At 43.1% G+C, this 18,192-nt stretch overlaps 2 protein-coding genes across 7 annotated transcripts in view; one reads left to right on the top strand and one right to left on the bottom strand.

The window, feature by feature from the left end:
- Positions 1-8,256: 8,256 nt before the first annotated feature.
- Positions 8,257-11,424, bottom strand: LOC108431821 (mucin-5AC-like). Of its 2 annotated transcripts, none has more exons than XM_017705211.2 (4): positions 11,085-11,424; positions 10,519-10,626; positions 10,323-10,441; positions 8,257-9,764 (listed from the first exon to the last, which is right to left on the bottom strand). In XM_017705211.2, exons 1-4 carry the CDS (start codon positions 11,332-11,334, stop codon positions 8,391-8,393), a joined length of 1,851 nt encoding a protein of 616 aa, XP_017560700.1. In that variant the 5' UTR covers positions 11,335-11,424; the 3' UTR covers positions 8,257-8,390. The 2 variants fall into 2 exon arrangements, with proteins under 2 accessions (XP_017560700.1, XP_017560701.1); XM_017705212.2 differs by having other exon boundaries at positions 10,519-10,623.
- Positions 11,425-13,284: 1,860 nt separating this feature from the next.
- Positions 13,285-18,192, top strand: part of kif5ab (kinesin family member 5A, b) — a 65,488-nt gene continuing 60,580 nt past the window's right edge. For all 5 annotated transcript variants that reach the window (XM_017705217.2, XM_037534951.1, XM_017705213.2 and 2 more), the window contains exon 1: positions 13,285-13,795. In XM_017705217.2, the coding sequence (XP_017560706.1) occupies positions 13,667-13,795 (129 nt within the window). In that variant the 5' untranslated portion in view covers positions 13,285-13,666. The remainder of the gene's footprint in view (positions 13,796-18,192) is intronic.

Here is an 18,192-nt window from a genome sequence, read left to right as displayed (position 1 = left end):
GAAGTCATCCACCTTTACGACCTCTACTCCTTGCATCTTCACCTTTCCACCTGCCTCCCTCTCATTCACACACATGTATTCCGTCTTATCTCTACTGACCTTCATTCCTCTCCTCTCCAGTGCAAACCTCCACCTCTCCAGATTCTCTTCCACCTGCTCTCTACTCTCATCACAGATTACAATGTCATCTGCAAACATCATGGTCCATGGGGCCTCCTGCCTGACCTCATCTGTCAACCTGTCCATCACCATTGCAAACAAGAAGGGGCCCAAAGCTGATCCCTGATGTAACCCTACCTTCACCTTGAAACCATCTGTCACTCCAACTGGATACCTCACCTCACCACTGTCTCACTATCCTCATACATGTCCTGCACCACCCTAACATACTTTTCAGCTACACCTGACTTCCTCATACAGTACCACAGTTCCTGTCTTGGCACCCTATCATATGCCTTCTCTAGATCCACAAAGACACAATGTAGCTCCTTCTGACCTTCTCTGTACTTCTCTACCAACACTCTCAATGCAAAAATTGCATCTGTGGTACTCTTTCTGAGCATGAAACCAAACTGCTGCTCACTGATCTGAACCTCTCACCTTAGCCTTGCTTCACCAACTCTTTCCCATACCTTCATGGTGTGGCTCATCAACTTTATACCTCTGTAGTTACTGCAGCTCTGCACATCACCCTTGTTCTTAAAAATGGGGACCAGTACACTGCTTCTCCACTCATCAGGCATCCTCTCACTCTCCAGGATTTTGTTAAACAACCTGGTTAAAAAGTGCACTGCCTTCTCTCCTAAACATCTCCATACCTCCACAAGTATGTCATCTGGACCAACTGCCTTTCCTTTTTAAAGTTACTAATTCTCTGCACTGCCTGATCCACTATCTCTCCCCCCATTGTCCTCCTCTCTCTCGTTTTTCTCATTCATTAATTCTTCAAAGTACTCCTTCCATCTACTCAACACCCTTTGTTCACTCACTAGTACATTTCCCTCTCTATCCTTCATCAGCATAACCTGCTGTACATCCTTTCCAGCTCTATCTCTCTGTTTAGCCAAACGATACAAGTCCTTTACTCCTTCTTTACTGTCCAGCCTCTCATACAGCTCATCATAGACCTGAGCCTTTGCCTTTGCCACCATTCTTTTCGCTATGAGACTAGCCTCACAGTACTCCTGCCTACTTCCTTCATCTCTCTGGTTATCCCACTTTTTCTTAGCTGCCTTCCTTCTTCTTCTGAATACTCTCCTGGACTTCCTCATTCCACCACCAACTTTCCTTGTCTTCTTTTCTCTGACCAGACGAAACACCCAACACATTCTTGCCAGTTTCTCTCACCACCTTAGCTGTATTTTCCCAGTCCTCAGGTAGCTCCTCACTGCCCCCAAGGGCCTGTTGCAATTTTTCCCTGAACTGCCTGCAGCCATCCTCCTCCTTCAGCTTCCACCATCTAATCTTTGGCTCCATCTTCACTCTCTTCCTCTTCTTTGTTTCTAATCTCATTCTACAGACAACCACCCTATGCTGCCTTGCTACTTTCCCCTGGCACCACTTTACAATTTCCAATCTCCTTTAGGTGGCATCTCCTGCTAAGGATATAATCCACCTGTGTGCACCTCCCTCCACACTTGTATGTCACCCTGTGTTCTTCCCTCTTCATGTGTTCACCACAGCCATTTCCATTCTCTTTGCAAAGTCTACAACCATCTGACCTTCCGCATTTCTGTCTTTCACACCGTACATACCCAGCACCTCTTCATCCCCTCTGTTCCCTTCACCAACATGTCCATTGAAGTCTGCACCAATCACCAATCTCTCCTCTCTAGGGACACCATCTACCACTTCATCCATCTTACTCCAAAATTCCTCTTTCTCCTCTAACTGACAACCAACCTGTACATATGAACTGACCACATTCAAAATCACACCATCGACCTCCAACTTCAGGCTCATGATCCTGTCTGACACTTTCTTTACATCCAGAACACTTTTCCCAAGCTGTTCCTTTAGGATTATCCCTACTCCATTTCTCTTCCTCTCTACACCATGACAGAACAGTTTGAATCCACCTCCAATGTTCCTGGCCTTGCTTCCTTTCCATCTGGTCTCCTGAACACACAGAATATCTACCTTCCTTCTCTCCATCATGTCTGCAAGCTCTCTGCCTTTACCAGTCATTGTCCCTATGTTCAGAGTCCCTACTCTAACCTCCACACTCCTGCCTTTCCTTCTCTCTTGCTGCCTTCTAACCCACCTTCCTCCTCTCCTCTTTGATGGTCTTCGACCTACAGTAGTCCAATTTCCACCGGCACCCTGCTGGTCAACAGCACCGGAGGCGGTCGTTGTTAACCTGGGCCTCGACCGATCCGGTATGGCAAACATATTTGTGATCCGCATGATAGTTTTGGCACAAGTTTTACGCCGGATGCCCTTCCTGACACAACCCTCACCATTTATCCGGGCTTGGGACCAGCACCAGAAGTACACAAAGTACACCCCTAATGGCTGGTTTGATATACAGGCACATATATAGGTCTTTATTGTATGTTGCTTCTTATGTCCGTACATTTGTGGTCAGTGGTTCACATTTTAGTATTGCTCGATTAAAACTTTATACAGCTAAAGATGACCAGAAAGCATGGAAAGTTTTTATATCTGTTTTGAAAGTGCTGGGGGTTCGAGAGTTTTTATGCAGTGCGCAGGTTTTCTGTGTGATGTGCATATTTAAACATACATTTTAGGCATCTCTGTTTCTCTTTCTTTGTCTCTAAGGTGAGTAAGAGAGGTACAGAGGGCTCTGTCCTAGATGAGGCTAAAAACATCAACAAGTCTTTGTCTGCACTGGGCAACAGCTTATCAGCTCTGGCCGAGGGAACGGTGAGTTCAACAACAGAAGGCCCACAAAGAAACAATGAATTCAGTATGTCCATTCATCAATGCTCCACCGCCTTCATCACTAAGCCATTCACAAAATATGAAGAGGTTTTATCCTGCCATTGATGATTCTATAATGTATATTTATTGAATAATTAAATTAACCCCCTCTTTGCACCTTACCCGTGCACAAGACTGGAGAGCATCCAGAGACTGGAGGCTGAGCTTAATCACTGGCTTAATGGTGAGACCTTAAGAAAGAAATCTCTCTCTAACACATTCTCTCTCAGTCTCAGCATGTACTTCTAAATGAATTATCTGTGTTTTAAGTAAGGCACTGTAAATGTGTAAATGTGTGTTTAACCCTTTAGTAGTCTAGAGTTCTTATTGTCTTTCTTGTTTTGTTGATGGACAATCTTTGTTTGATTCATTGCAAAAATCATATTTCCACTCAAAATTTGCAGTTAAAACAAAAATTAAGTACAAGTTATTCATTGTTCAGCATTAGAAAAAAAAACAGACGCATCAAAAACTAAATATGAAGATTGTCATTATTTAGTGTGTCCACTCTTTTCAGTTCTTCAGGAGATGTTTCAATTTTCAAAGAAATCTGCAAGAATATTTTTCCACACCTCCAAAGTTCTGTCTTTTCTGGTTCTCACAATCCAAGTAACCAAAACACATTCAACAATGTTGAGGTCTGAACTCTGGGGTGGTCATTCTATTGAACACCAGCAGCTTCTTTGTTTGATTCGCTAATGTTCTTCTTTTCTCAGTAACAGCTTCTTAACAGCTACACGTCCTTTCAGACCAATAGTGTTGAGTTGTCTTCTCACAGTTGAAAGATGGACAGAAACACCTGTGGACTTCTACCTTTAGTTAGGTAAGTTGGAAAACTTATTTAAGGTACAAAACTGGACCTTAAAACCAACGAGGGAATTGATGAATGTGAAATCCCTACTTCTTGTTTTAATTTGTTTTAATGTTATTTGTATTTATTGTAATATTAGTGTTTTCTGAGCAAAATAAATAGAACTGACCAGATTAATAACTTCTTAAATTTCAATTTCTCAGGTGCTTCAAACATTTTCACAGTACTGTACATGCATGTAAGCAGTTGTCTTTGACTGCCAGTGTATGTTGGTGTTGTGGGCAACCTGGTCCTTCAGGTAGAGTTGGTTCGTGTTTGTAATAGTAATAAATGTGTGTTGTAAGAGAGGCGCATATTATTATCCTCAATAATATAACTGGCCAACTCTAAGTTTAGTGGGAAAGATGGCAAAAATTGTCTCTCTGTGATGTACCAGCCAATCAGATGTGTATATAATCTCAGTAACCTTTTGTGAACAGCAGGCAACCTAATGCAAACTTAAAAATCACCAGTATAGACAGTAAAATTGGAACCACATTTCATTTTGTCACTTCCATGGCTACATAAATTATTTTAAATGGACCTGGCTTGTAAGTAACTCTGTCTCACAGTCACTCAGTGGCTCACTTCCACAGCTGTTAGCTTTTACAGTCATATGTTTACGTTGTACCAAACAGAATGGGAGTTGGGTGCATTTATCCATTGAGGCAAATACATGTAATCAAATTTTCAATATCAGTCTCTAATTTCAGCCTAAAAAAAATATCAATGGCTTGATTTCTTAAGGACTTAATAAATGTGATTTCCTTCATGTAGGTATCAGTAACAACCAAGACAGACAATTTGGTGAAAATGAAACATTTATTAACACACAGTCTACTCTAAGACACAAATGAAATCAATCACCAGTATACTTACTGGGAACATGAGCTAACATGGTTTTTTTCTCCCCATCGTTCTTGTTCCTCAAAGAACGCAAGTCGATGTCACTTGGAAAAAGCGGTCACTTTCAAAGCAGTTGCTTGAATTAACTTGAAATAATTATACTAATTCAAAACAGGCCTACTGGATGTTGAGTTTGTTCTTCATCTCATTGTCAATGTGGTGCAGACCATAGAGGTAAGTGTAATGGAGGATGGGTTCTCCCTCAGAGGGTTATCCTTTGGTCAGGGAAAGGCCAGAGAGATAAACATCATGGTTTGAAGAGATCTTTTAACACCTGGGAGCACTGAATACACACCTTTTGTTCTTTTGAGGAAGCTTGTTTAGAGCAGTTTTCCTGCAGTACTGACACCTACTGGTCAGCATAATACCTAGAAGTGTCTGAGTGAAGACCTTGCAAGACTGCAAAATTCAGGTACATATGTCCTGTATTATGCTGAGTATCCCACCAAGCAAATCGACACATTTGTGTTCATTCAAAAATGGTTATGCAATCCAACATGTAATAATCATCAGCTCACTTTGCTGACAGTTATTTTTGAATCAAGTCATTCCATATATAAGCCAGAACATTTTGACCTCAACATTGAAGCAAATAATTTATTATCTTGTAAGAACAGCGCATGTCAAAGACTAGGATATATTAGTCAGTTCTTGTAGTGGATGTGCTGTATGCAGGAAAAATGGGCAGGCATAAAGACCTGAGCAACTTTGACAAGAGCCAAACTGCATAAGAAGGCTTTGGCGCTGCAGACCCACTGGCATGCACTGTCAAAAGTGTGTCAGAACTGGGTCTTGGAGCAACAGAAGAACATCCGGTCCTACGTGTCCCGTTTTCTTTTACATCACATGGACAACCAGGTGCTTGTCTGGAGGAAGTGATGGCACCATTATGCACCGTGGGATAAAGACAGATCGGTAGAGGAAGTGTGAACACTGAGTCCAGGCACTCATGTACCTGGCAAGATGACATCTCTACCTAAATACTGCAGACTAGGCACACCCATTCGTTGCAGTGGCCTCTACCAAGTGGATAACACACCCCACGCTACACCTATTGGTCAGGAACTGGTCGAGGAACAGGAGATCCACAGTACCACAGCCTGGTAGTTATAACATGTTGGCTTACCACTATATTGATCATTGTAATTTTTCCACAAGGATGCAGCTGTAGTGTGTGGGAAAGGAAAAAAAAAAATCTATAATACAGCAAAAGTCTAAGATAAGAGACTTTTATCCCACTGGGGGAAATTTGCATTGTTACAGCAGAATACACAGTAAGCAGATAAAGAGCAGTAAGTAGATATATTTCTATGATGCACATCTACGATACTATAGAAATAAATAAAACAAACAAGGCATCTGTTAGCAGAAAAACAAAAAAATAAATAGAATTAAGAAACTATACAAATTTACAGTATAGACATGCAGTTGTATGGATATTGCACATTTCTGAGCAGGTAATGACTGGATACTGCACAGAAATTGTAGATATTGCACAGAACTTATGTATTGCACTTGTACCAATCTATCAACAGCAGATATTGCACATCAATTAGAGGTTAGGATAAGATGTAGGTTTACGTGGTGTATTTGTGTGTGAATCCGTAACGTGTTTATGACAGAGTGTCAGTCTTGATTGTAGAGCCGAACAGCAGTGGGGAGAAAGGAGCTGCGGTATCTTTTTTCCGCATTGCTGGTGGAGAAACCCATCACTGAAGGAGCTGCCTAGTGCTGCAGCTGCCTCCTGTAGTGGGTGAGAAGGGTTGTCCACTATGAATGCAAGCTTGGCCAACATCCTCCTCTCTACCACCTCCCACACTGGGTTCAGCGCACAGCCCAGGACAGAACTAGCCTTCCTGCTAAGCTTGTCCCGTTTCTTCCTGTCTGCTGCTGTAATGCCACCTCCCCAGCAGACAATGCCATAGAAGATGGCTGATGCCACCACAGTCATAAAAAGAGTGGAGAAGCTCTGGCCTTTCTTATACAGGGCGTGTGTGTTGTCAGACCAGTCCAGTTTGTTGTTCAGATGAACACCCAGGTACTTGTAGGTCTTGACAAACTCAATGTCCCTTCCCTGGATGTTCACTGAAGTGGGTGAGGAGAACTTAGACATGCAGAAATCCACCACCAGCTCTTTAGGTTTAGGTTCTAACTGAAAACCTGCAACCACTTTGTTCTTTTATAAAAAAGGTAATTCCTGTGCTAAATAGAGATTAGAGATACCATATGCTCTCAATAGCTTGGTGACATGAAAGTAAAGACATCTGTGATAATCACCTGTTCACCGACACCAGTTAGATGGTGCAGACAATGTTATGAATGCAATTTGGTCTACAAATGCTGCTAGCGCATACGTTGCCATGTTATGATCCCAGTTAAGCAAATAATTCTTGTGGTAGTATTCATGTTGGATTCTTTGTGGAACAGCTGCAAGAAACCCATCATGCATCACAGCACGAAAAGCTCAGGTGCCTGTGTGATGACAACCACAAACAGAAGGTAGTAAATGAGCTCACAGAGTCAACGATTCCAACACTCAATTTCTTTACTTCCATTTCTCACCTCAGTGGATCACTACAATCTCTACATGTGAAAATCAGCAGCTGCTCTTGGAACTGGAGCAAATGCATGCTGAATATGCTGGCCTAAAAAGCTGAGAGCATGAGAAGAGTCCAGCTGGAGGAGCTGGAGTGAGTACTGAGGGAGGGGGAAAAAAAAAATAAAAAAAAAAAATAAAAAAAAAAAAAAAAAAACACCCACCCACCACAAAAAAAAAACAAAAAAAAACACAACCTCATACTTCAGATGCTATAGTAGCATTAGTTTCTATGTTACAGCTGCAGACAAAAGAAAATTACAGATTCTAGGTGTACAAGAGTGACACCATTTCCATGACAGTTTAATATGGTAATTGGAGATGCACTGAATATGGCTTCAAGCACAATTGGACAGATCACAGAATGAAAACCTTCACTTGCTTTGCTTGAACACATTAACCCCAATGTCTCCAATGTTTCAAACTAGACACCTGAAGTTTAACAGCAGGTGAGACAGTGCCCTATTCCAAAACGCCTGACCAACCACACTTGGCTGCTGTCAAGCACTCCCTTTGAAAGCGCATAAACGCTAGACGACGCGACAAGAATAAGCTTGTCGCAATCAGGTTTAGTATAGAAAACCAGCTAAGCCACAGTTTTGCCATAAAAATCCAAGAATCCAAAAACTAGTTGGTCCAAGATAGGTAGCAACAAAGGATTTACAAGTCTGAGCCAACTACCCGTTCAGGTAGTATCAACCTTGTCTAGTGTGGCTGATCACAAACCTGATCTTAACCAGATATTAAAAGATATTAACCAGTTTCAGATGCCCACTCCCAAGTACAAACCAAGACTGCACAGACTTTAAGGCTTGTGGGGTACTACACTAATGAAGTGTAACATCTGACTCCATACAGAAGTTCTTTCAGTCCTGTATACATGAGGGATCAAAAACATTGAGATGTACAACCTTAAGTTAAGGCTTTCTGAAACCTGTTGTAGCAGGACACCAACATGAAGCCCAGTTTTCGACCATTTTATTGTACAAAGGAATACAAGTTGTAGGCAGTGAAAGATACAGACCACAACACAGAAACTAAAGGGTCAGTGGATGACTTGGACATGTATCACTCTAGTTGCCCTAGTGACTACTTTTAGGGTGTGCCCATTAGAGTTTGCTGATAGTAGGCATAAACAGAGTCATCCCAAGTAGGTACATTAGGGGCTGTTGAGGTAGGGCTAGCTGTAGTGGTTGAAGCAACTGCAGGGATATGTGGGGGGCAAGCCCATGGATAGCCATATTTGTAATAAGGCCACTGGTGGCAAGGAGCATAGCCAAAGGGATACATCTGACCAAAAGAGACAGGCATTTTAGCATCACTAGCAGGAACAGCAGGGGCTGTTGAGGTAGTTGTGCTAGCTGTAGTGGTTGGAGCAACTGTGGGGCCAGATGTGGGGATAGCCCATGAATGGCCATATTTGTAATAAGGCCAGTAGTTGTAAGGAGCATAGCCAAAGGCATAGCCCTGACCAAAAGAACCAGGCATTTTAACATCATTAGCAGGAACAGCAGGGGCTGTTGAGGTAGTTGTGCTAGCTGTAGTGGTTGGAGCAACTGTGGGGCCAGATGTAGGGATAGCCCATGGATAGCCATATTTATAATAAGGCCACTGCCAGTAAGGAGCATAGCCAAAGTGACTGCTCTGACCAAAAGAGCCAGGCATTTTAGCATCACTAGCAGGAACAGTAGGGGCTGTTGAGGTTGTTGTGCTAGCTGTAGTGGTTGGAGCAACTGTGGGGCCAGATGTGGGTTGAGGCCATGGATAGCCATATTTATAATAAGGCCACTGCCAGTAAGGGGCATAGCCAAAGTGACTGCTCTGACCTAGAGGGACAGGCATTTTAGCATCACTAGCAGGAACAGCAGGGGCTGTTGAGGTAGTTGTGCTAGCTGTAGTGGTTGGAGCGACTGTAGGGCCAAATGTGGGGCTAGCCCATGGATGGCCATATTTGTAATAAGGCCAGTAGTTGTAAGGAGCATAGCCAAACGCATAGTCCTGACCAAAAGAGCCAGGCATTTTAGCATCACTAGCAGGAACAGCAGGGGCTGTTGAGGTTGTGCTAGCTGTAGTGGTTGGAGAAACTGTAGGGCCAGGTGTGGGGTGAGCCCATGGATAGCCATAATAAGGCCACTGGCGGTAAGGAGCATAGCCAAAGTGACTGCTCTGACCAAAAGGGACAGGCATTTTAGCATCACTGGCAGGAGCAGTAGGGGCTGTTGAGGTAGTTGTGCTAGCTGTAGTTGTTTGCACAGTGCTTGTGGGCAAAGCCCAAGGATAACCATACTGGTTAAATGGATACCCATAAGGGTTATAGCCAGGGAATAGCCCAGGATGTTGAGGGACACTGGCCACGGTGGATTCAGTGCCTGGAGTAGTAGCATTTGTGGCTCCCTCCGTAGATGCCACAGGACAAAGTACACTGATAGGAGCACCCCACAAACGCAGTGTCAAGATGTAGGCCCCATCCTGCAAGAGAGACAGTTCAGAAGATCTACAACACTGCTTAGAATAACCAATTGCTACAGCCAGATGTTCAGCATGTTTCACAGATGCTACCAGCCATTTTCCTTCACAAATGCCCAACATGCCACAAGATTGAGTGTTTCAGAGAGTACTGATCAATGCTTATAGCATGTGGGTGTGAACTTCTGGACATGGAGGACCAGAGTCCAGGACACTTCATCTCTACTCAAACCTACTTCACATTACAATTACCAGGAGTTGGACCAGGTGTTGGGGCAACAAAGACTAGACACCAGCCCTCCTGGACCAGAGTTGAACCCCTGGCTTGCACAAACAAAGCTCATGACTAACAATTCATTTTACCATTTTATACTGAGCACTGGAGAACTTAATCACAGGTCAAACTGAACTGAGATCAATTATAGCATAGTTCTTTTGAACATTCAACCTGATAAGTACATCACTACAGATCAACACATCAATAACTATTCAAGTAATTAAGCCCAAGGGATGTGTGGGCTTGTGAAACCGCTAAAACGGCTACTTGACATAAGCACATACCTCTTGCATAACATGACAACCTTTATAATTAACAGTTAGGAGAACATCCCTGCGAGCCCTTTTCACTGACAAACCACAGTTGGCAGGCATCTGCAACACAGGAAGCAGACCATCTTCACCTGAGGGGAGAGAAAAGGGCCATATTACACCATTTGGCCTGATAACCTATTACACTAGTGGAGGTCAATTAACTCACCTCTGTCAACCATGAAGTTAGGCACTCTAGACCCTTGAACACGCAGAGCCATAGCATCATCCCCACAATGCACAGAAGGATTCAAGCGCCGCAACTTGGACTCTGCTGCTTTGTACCATGCAACATGTGGAATTAGACAATTGGACAAGACAGAATTAGCACAACCTCATTTTTTGGCTTTAAAAGCAATGAGTTTAAAGACATGCTTCTGAATTAAGACACTTGCCCATTTTGTGCCAAAACAGATGCCAATGAAGACCAGCCAGCACTCAATTATAACAAGTGCTATAATTGACATGAGAAATCAAAGCTAGGGAAACATGCATTTTGTATGTAGGCATGGTGCAGACATGGCATCATGAGTCTTGAGGGCATGAAAACCAGATGTGTTGAAAGCACAAGGCTGAACAAGGCACCAGCATTTAATCAAATAAGGTAGAATGGAAAACTCAAACTAGTCCAGTTCAGCCTTGTTCTTTTGTTCTGCTCGCTGCTTTAGAAACACGCATTTCACTCAAAGCCTCACAAACTCGACGGAAAACGCCCGTGTCTGCTTCAGCACTTACCCGTTGACCCCTGTTGGTCAGCCTGGTATGTTTCGGAGTGGTCGGTAAGTCCATCTCGCACTTCTCCGCCATTATTTTTCTCTACTTCGCCTGAGAGCAGCTTTACTCCTCTCCCCACAACCAGCCGCCCGAGCCGGGCTGTTGGAGCGGTCGGTTCAGAGGGAAAGTCAGCTTTCTGAGCGCTTTCCTGACCAATCGCTAAAGAAACCAGCGTTGCTGAGATCAGGAGGAGCAGCTTGTTCCTCCACATTGCGTGTCGCGTTAGCGTAAACGCTGAGAAACGGCGGCAGAGCAGACAACACGACTTACTGAAGACTGGATGCTGTGGGAGTATATAAGAGAGCTGCCATGTTGCTGCTTTTGAATGATGCCTATTAAATGGCTGACCAATGAAATCAGGGGAGCGGTCAGGACGTCAGATGTGGCCAATTTAGAGTAATAGAACAACAGCTGGAGTAAATAAGCTGAAGCCTCTCGTCCGCTGTTCGTGTGTTCAGCTGTTCTCAGTTGACATCTCGGTGGTCGTTTCATGAATGAGCTAACTCAGTAAGCCAGGCTTCTTTTGGTGAACCCGGCTAACTGTCGTCAATTTCGGGTCCACGAAAGAAGCTGCTCAGATCGCAAAGTAACGTTGAATCAGCGTTGATATTGTGTAATTTTCGTTTGGTTGATGACCTAAAATCCACTTTGTTTCGGCGTTGTAAACTTGAAATAAAGACATAGAATCAACGCTGTTCTTGGTCTTTGTCTTCAACATTCCTGCTTGTACTAACTAAACTCAAGTCGAATTGTAACACATCAGTACAGGGTGCACACCACGAGTACTTGTTCTTCTACAAAGCCTGTGTTTTATTTAGGCCCACCGCTTCCCATGCAGATGGTGCTTCAATCGAGTTGGGATATCATGTTTGCAAAGAAAACGTTTGTTAAAAAAATATTTATTGAGAGCATCAGAAAACCATTATGAACATCCAAATGCTGCTCTTTGGAGTGGATGTTTACATGTGAGTGTCTGTCAACAGATCATATAGTGCTAGAGACAACATGCAGTGATCACAAGTTACCATTTGTTGAAAAAGTGTTTAGAGCATTGGGTATACAGTACATTAAACTGCACTATGAAAAAAGAGCACCTCTTTTTTCCCTACATGTATCCCTCTATGACAACTGTGTTTTGCAAAAAAACACCGTAAATCAAAAGCACCAGGAAGTGTATTTATAAACATTTTTATGCAATAAGTTTCTGTGAAGGAGCTTATACAGACATGGTTCCTCTTACCACCTGTCACCACCATAGTGAAAAAATCTCGTATTAAATATAATGTGTAAATATTCTAATTTCTCAGTCTACTAACCATATGCCTTTTGCAATCAGACCACCTCAACATTATAGCACAGCCCCATGAACGTGATGTTTATAAATATAAACAAATGCTGAAAGACAAACACCAGTGTGGTAATTATTCCTGATATATGTTTGGCTTTTGTCATTCAAAGAGCAAAGCAGCATTACTCAAATCTATCCCAGTTTTTGCAATGTCCCACTTTTCTAAAATAAACTAAGGCTAAAAAGATAGCAATGATAGTAAGATGCAGTGGGGAACTGGGTTGGAGAGGTCACATGATTGGCATTGCAATAGATAATAACACTTTTTAAACAAGAACATATATATGAAACACTCATACCAGCGCACACACCCTTCCATGTCACTACCATGTCAGTGTCACTGGAAAAGGGTAATATGTGACTGGGGTGATACGACACATATAGACCCCAAGTGCTGAAGCCACTGTCATATTCAATGTCACACTAAACGGCCGTTTAACAGCGTTTTTCCTTCAGGAAAAATACGCGATAGAGCATCATCAGCATGAAACCTCTGTTATCTGAATACTTGAATCCACCCAATTTAAGCGTCTACTCTATGAGCACGACGTTGTATTTAGGGTAAGCAAGGAGTGCGATCTGCTTTCCTGCAGAGGTCAGCTCCAACATGCCTCATTTACCACGTCAAGTGTGTTAGATAAGCGCTCTGTGATCAGTCTTGCTGACCACTGCTCTATCCTGCCACCTGCCAGGCTTTTGTTTTCCTCGTTCTTGTTTTCACGTTAGATGCTTCAGCATGAGTGGTCCTGATGCGTGCATCACGGTGACGCCACAGCGCCGCCTAGGCCACGCCCCCTCGTCGATACAGGCCAGTCAGCGTGGAGCTGGGCCGAACGCGTGCGTCTGGACTGCTGCAGCATCGCAGACCTCACACACTCTGCAGAGTGGAATAAGCTCGACTGCAGAGCTGCCAGCACCAAGACTCGTTTTAGTGACAGTGAACAGTGCAAACAGGGACCATACAGTCCGCTAAACTTGCGCTTCTTTCATAGAGAGGTGTTCGACGCGTCGGATGCTGAAAGGCTCATGAACTGCGCATCTCTCGTCCAAGCATCTCCTACGTCGCCTGGCTATTTCGAAGTCTGCTTGCAGATCATCGTCTACCAGCACTTTTGCAAGCAACGCTCGGACACGACGAAGAAAGCGAGCTTGGTCAAGCAGTTGAGCTACTTTTCTAAACGTAGTGCAGCGCACAATGGCTGAGCCTGGCGCAGAATGCAACATCAAGGTGCTGTGCCGGTTTCGTCCCTTGAATCAGTCCGAAATTCTTCGCGGAGACAGATTCCTCCCTGTTTTCCAGGGAGATGACACTGTCATCCTCGGGGTGAGCGCAAAGCATTTTCTGACTTTTAAGATTTTATTCAATCTATGAGGATTTCTCTAAGGGTTTATGGATATAATAACGTAGAGAGGCTCACTAATCTCTCCCTTAAGAAGTTGCCTACAATCAATAAAAGGCTCTAAGTCATATATATATATATATATGTGTGTGTGTGTGTGTGTGTGTGTGTATAGATAGATAGGTAGATAAGAACAATTATTTTACTCTGTACTCTGTAAATAGGACTGATGTTTCTCAGAGGCCACCATACATTTGCTTCAGATTGCAGGAATGTATTTATTATGGCTTCTGAAGGCATGAAATGCATTAGTAAGGCATTAGAGTAGCACCATATCACATATCTGGCTCTAAGGTGGGCTGGGTTGGCCTTACCTAAGCAATTCTAAGCAGCAAGAAGATGCTGGTAGGGTGATAAACAGCTAATGGATCAAATTGTCTCACATTGATTGCCCACTTTGACACAGCAGGCCTTACTGCCAGCACTTTGGGACAATTTGCAGTATTAAGTCAGAGCCAAAGTCCAATTTGTTGTCAAATCTATTGTACAGCACAAATGAAAGTGAGATCCAGCAGGATACAGTGCTATTTAACACTGACTGACAATAGACTGACTGAAGATGTGCAGCGCTATAGGTAAAAGTGAGATGCATATAAACAGTGCAAATACTTTGTTGATTGTGAAGTGGAGATGAGGGTGTAGATGGGTGGGTATGCTTTGGTTTTGAGTTTGGGGTGTGTAGACTGTTTATCTGTGAAGTTCACTCAGTGAATGCTCATCTCAGACAATGTGTATCTCCATTTTTGTCATTTGTCGTTTTTTGACATAAATGCCTGTTACGTAAAAGCCTTTACACTGCGTGTACATTTCACAAAGAATGGAACCAAAAGAAACAGCTCAAAATGACTTGGAAAAAAAGCCTGGTAACATTGACTTACATTAAAAGTAAAGTAAGGTTTTTCCTTCTCCTGTAAAGTTAACATTTTGGATGTTTTGCTCCAACAACAGCTATGTAATAGGGAATAAAGCGAAAGCAACTGCTGTACATCTATAAGCACACTAAACATCTTCATGTCTGATTACAAAGAGAGAATAATTAGTCCTGTTTAACTGCATTTAGGACAGAGCACTCAATGAAACGTAGAATAAAAATCATTGCCTTTTTTAAAACTTGTTGCTTTTTGTCTGTTCTTTCATATCAAACCTCAATAAATATACCTTATTCATTATTAGTTATTACTTAAAAGTATTGTGATACTTATTGTGTATCATGAAAATGTTTTAAATTATTGTGATTTTATGTTTTTGCCATAGTGCCATCCCTAAACAAAAGGGAAACATTAAACACAACACATGATTGCTTACCTCACATATAGCTGGCTAACATTAGTCACTGCAACAAGTCCTGCCTAACTGAACTAATAGTAGAGGTCTAGGGTGAACGGTTGAAGATAGTGATGTTTGCTTTTTCACTGTATTGAACTTTTTACCATGATAAACCACTACTGCTCACTAGCTGGGTAAGTAGTCTGTGGAATGCAGCACATCTCAGCTAAGGTATCCCAGTGTGATATTTTCACCAGCACCAATTTTTTCTACCATCAGAAATCCTGAGGGGGTTCCAAGTTGGTCAGCTAGGCCCCCTCAGACCCCATCTTCTAAACTGCACAGGTTGTTAACTTCAGTTGTTGTTGATGGTTGATGGCTGTGTGTGTAGAGAAGTATTAGAATGTGTGTGTGTGTGTGTGTGTGTGTTTGTGTGTATGTGTGTGTCAGAGAGAGAGAGAGAAAGAGAGAAAGAAAGAAAGGGTGCGGGAGAGGGAGAGAAAGGGGGAGAGAGAAGGCTTCTATTGATCTGCAGTGAGACAGAAGAACTGACACAACAAGTAGAGACTGGTTTGTAGCAACAAGCTCTTAATAACTCTCTCTCTCTCTCTCTCTCTCTCTCTCTCTCTCTTTCTCTCTCTCTCTTCCTTCTTTGCTATTTCTGTTTGGTCTCCTGATCTCTGAGGGTAGATAGGTTTTTCATTAGTGTCACTATGAAGATGCATGTGCATGCAGTTCTATGAGCCATTAAGCTCACATACAACTGCGTGGTCTTTGGTTCATCCAGCCATGTTGAATCAATTCCCTTTGTTTGGGACCAATATAGCTTCTTCCATTCATACCCTCATGAATAAGTTTCTGCAGTGTGTCTTTCTTTGATGATGTATAATTTTCAGTGGTCCTATACTGCAGGGAGTGCTGTTCTCCAATTAGTTTTGCAGATCGGAGCATATGGTTGGTAGTAAATAAGTGCAGAGATCAGCTGCCCCAAGGTCAGCACTGCTGCCGTGAGAGCAGGGCTGCAGATGTTAGTGGTCATGTTGTGGTCTGTGGGGAGGGTGTGTGTGTGTGTGTGTGTGTGTGTGTGTGTGTGTGTATGTGTGTGTGTATGTTAACACAAGCCAGGCGAGAGGTCTCTTGTTTCTCTGTGACAACGGAGAGGAGGTGCCAGTCACAGTTCAGCACGAACCCCCTCCTCCTCCTACTCCACACAACCAGCTCACAAGTGTGAGTCACATCACTCCCACAGCAAAGAATGAATCAGATGAACTTGACTGTAGGCTTATGTGACTACTGTTCGCATCCATCCATCCATCCATCCATCCATCCATCCATCCATCCATCTATTCAGCATTCATCTGTCCATCCAACTGACCCTCCATTCATGCATTCATCCATCCAGCTTTTTGTCCATTCATCCAACCATCACTCAGTCTGCCAATCCATCCATACTTCAAACCAATAATTCATCTGTCTGTTTGTCCATCCATCCATCCATCCATCTGTTCATTTATCAGTCCATTCTTAAATCAAACTGCCATCCCTTCATCCTTACATCCATGTGTCTGTCCATTTGTCCTTTCATGTCCATCCATCAATCCATCCACCCATCATTTCAGCCTTGCATCCATCCATCCATCCATACATCCACCCATCCTTTCATGCATTCATCCATCTGTTTTTCTGTCCATCTATCATCCATTCATTCCATTCGGTTCATCCATCCATCCTTCTGTCCATTCATCCAACCATTAGTCAGTCCACTCACCCTCCCATCAGTCCATCCATGAATCCATTTATCCACTCATACATCTGGGTCTATCCATCCATCTGTCCATCCAGGTCCATCATTTCCTCTGTCCATCCATCCATCCATCCATCCATTCATCCATCTGCTCTATAAACACACTCAGTCGGTCATATGCCAGCTGAAGAGGCACTTTTATTGAAACTCTCTTCTAAAGATAATGTTCAGTAGTAAAACAGAACCTACTGCCAGACTTTATAATTACTTCTCTCTCCCTCTCTTTCTCTCCCTCATCCTCCTTTCTTTATCTCAACAAATATGTATTAAGGCCATCAGAAAGGTCCAACAAAATAAATGCCACACTGTAAATAAATGAATGCGCCCTGCACTGTGTACACTGTCTTCACAAAAGAAAAGTGCTGCCATGAGAACTGAGCCGTGCAGCCGATGACACACAGAGCTGAGAATGAGCAGCGGCCTTAGCTCCTGTGTGAGTGAGGGCAGTGAAAGAGAAGAGGCTGTGGAAATGAAAGAAACTCCTGAGACTGAAGGATATGTAATAAAGCTGGGCCAGGCAGAGAGAGATCAGTACAGAGATAAGACTTTAAAGGCAGATTGGGGGAGATAAAGGGTTTGTTTTCAGAGAGAGAGAGAGATTGGGAGAGTGAAGGGGATGAGAAAGAGAGGGCCGGGACAGGAAAGAGGAAACAAGAACAGAGAAAGAAAGAGAGAGAAGCAGATAGAAGACAGAACAAAGGAAAGGGAAGAGAGAAAGAGTACAAGGAGAAAAGAGAGAAACAAGAGGTAGAGAGAAAGAAAAAAAAGGATTGGAAGATGAGACAAAGAAAGAGAAAGGGTCAAGACAAGATGGAGAGAGAGAAGAGCAGGAAGGATAGAAGGAAGGACAAAATTAAAGAAAGAGTGAGACAGAGAGAGACAGGAAGAGTGAGTGCAGAAAGAAAATGGGAAAAGGGAGAGAACAAACAGAAAAAAGAAGTAGATAGAGAGAGGGTGGAGAAAAGGGAGAGAAACAGTGGGGACAAGAGGGAGGAGGAAGGGGGGGGGGGGTAGAGAGACAGAAAGACTTTATTTGCGTTGTCGAGAGAGAATGCAGCATCTCTTTTCAGCAGCTGAAAGCTAGTGTTGCCAAACTGAGCTTGGAACGAGTCGCCCTGGCCCGACCCAGATACACCAGATCACTGGGTGTTCCAGAGAGCACATTTCTGACATATCAGCATTCTGGAGCTCCAGATTAGTGTTTGATTAGCTTTTTATCTGTGGAAGGTCACATAATGGTACATGATTAAT

This window comes from Pygocentrus nattereri, chromosome 26 (assembly GCF_015220715.1).
Source record: "Pygocentrus nattereri isolate fPygNat1 chromosome 26, fPygNat1.pri, whole genome shotgun sequence".
Classification (NCBI taxonomy): domain Eukaryota; kingdom Metazoa; phylum Chordata; class Actinopteri; order Characiformes; family Serrasalmidae; genus Pygocentrus; species Pygocentrus nattereri.
Note: the sequence above shows the minus strand (reverse complement) of the source record. Positions and strands in the feature narration are given on the sequence as shown.

Coding starts and splice junctions, on each gene's coding strand:
- LOC108431821 (XM_017705211.2), bottom strand. CDS start 11,334: ATGTGGAGGAACAAGCTGCTCCTCCTGATCTCAGCAACGCTGGTTTCT. Junction 10,627..11,084: donor TGACCAACAGGGGTCAACGG/GTAAGTGCTGAA, acceptor CATGGTACAAAG/CAGCAGAGTCCAAGTTGCGG. Junction 10,442..10,518: donor TAACTTCATGGTTGACAGAG/GTGAGTTAATTG, acceptor CTCTCCCCTCAG/GTGAAGATGGTCTGCTTCCT.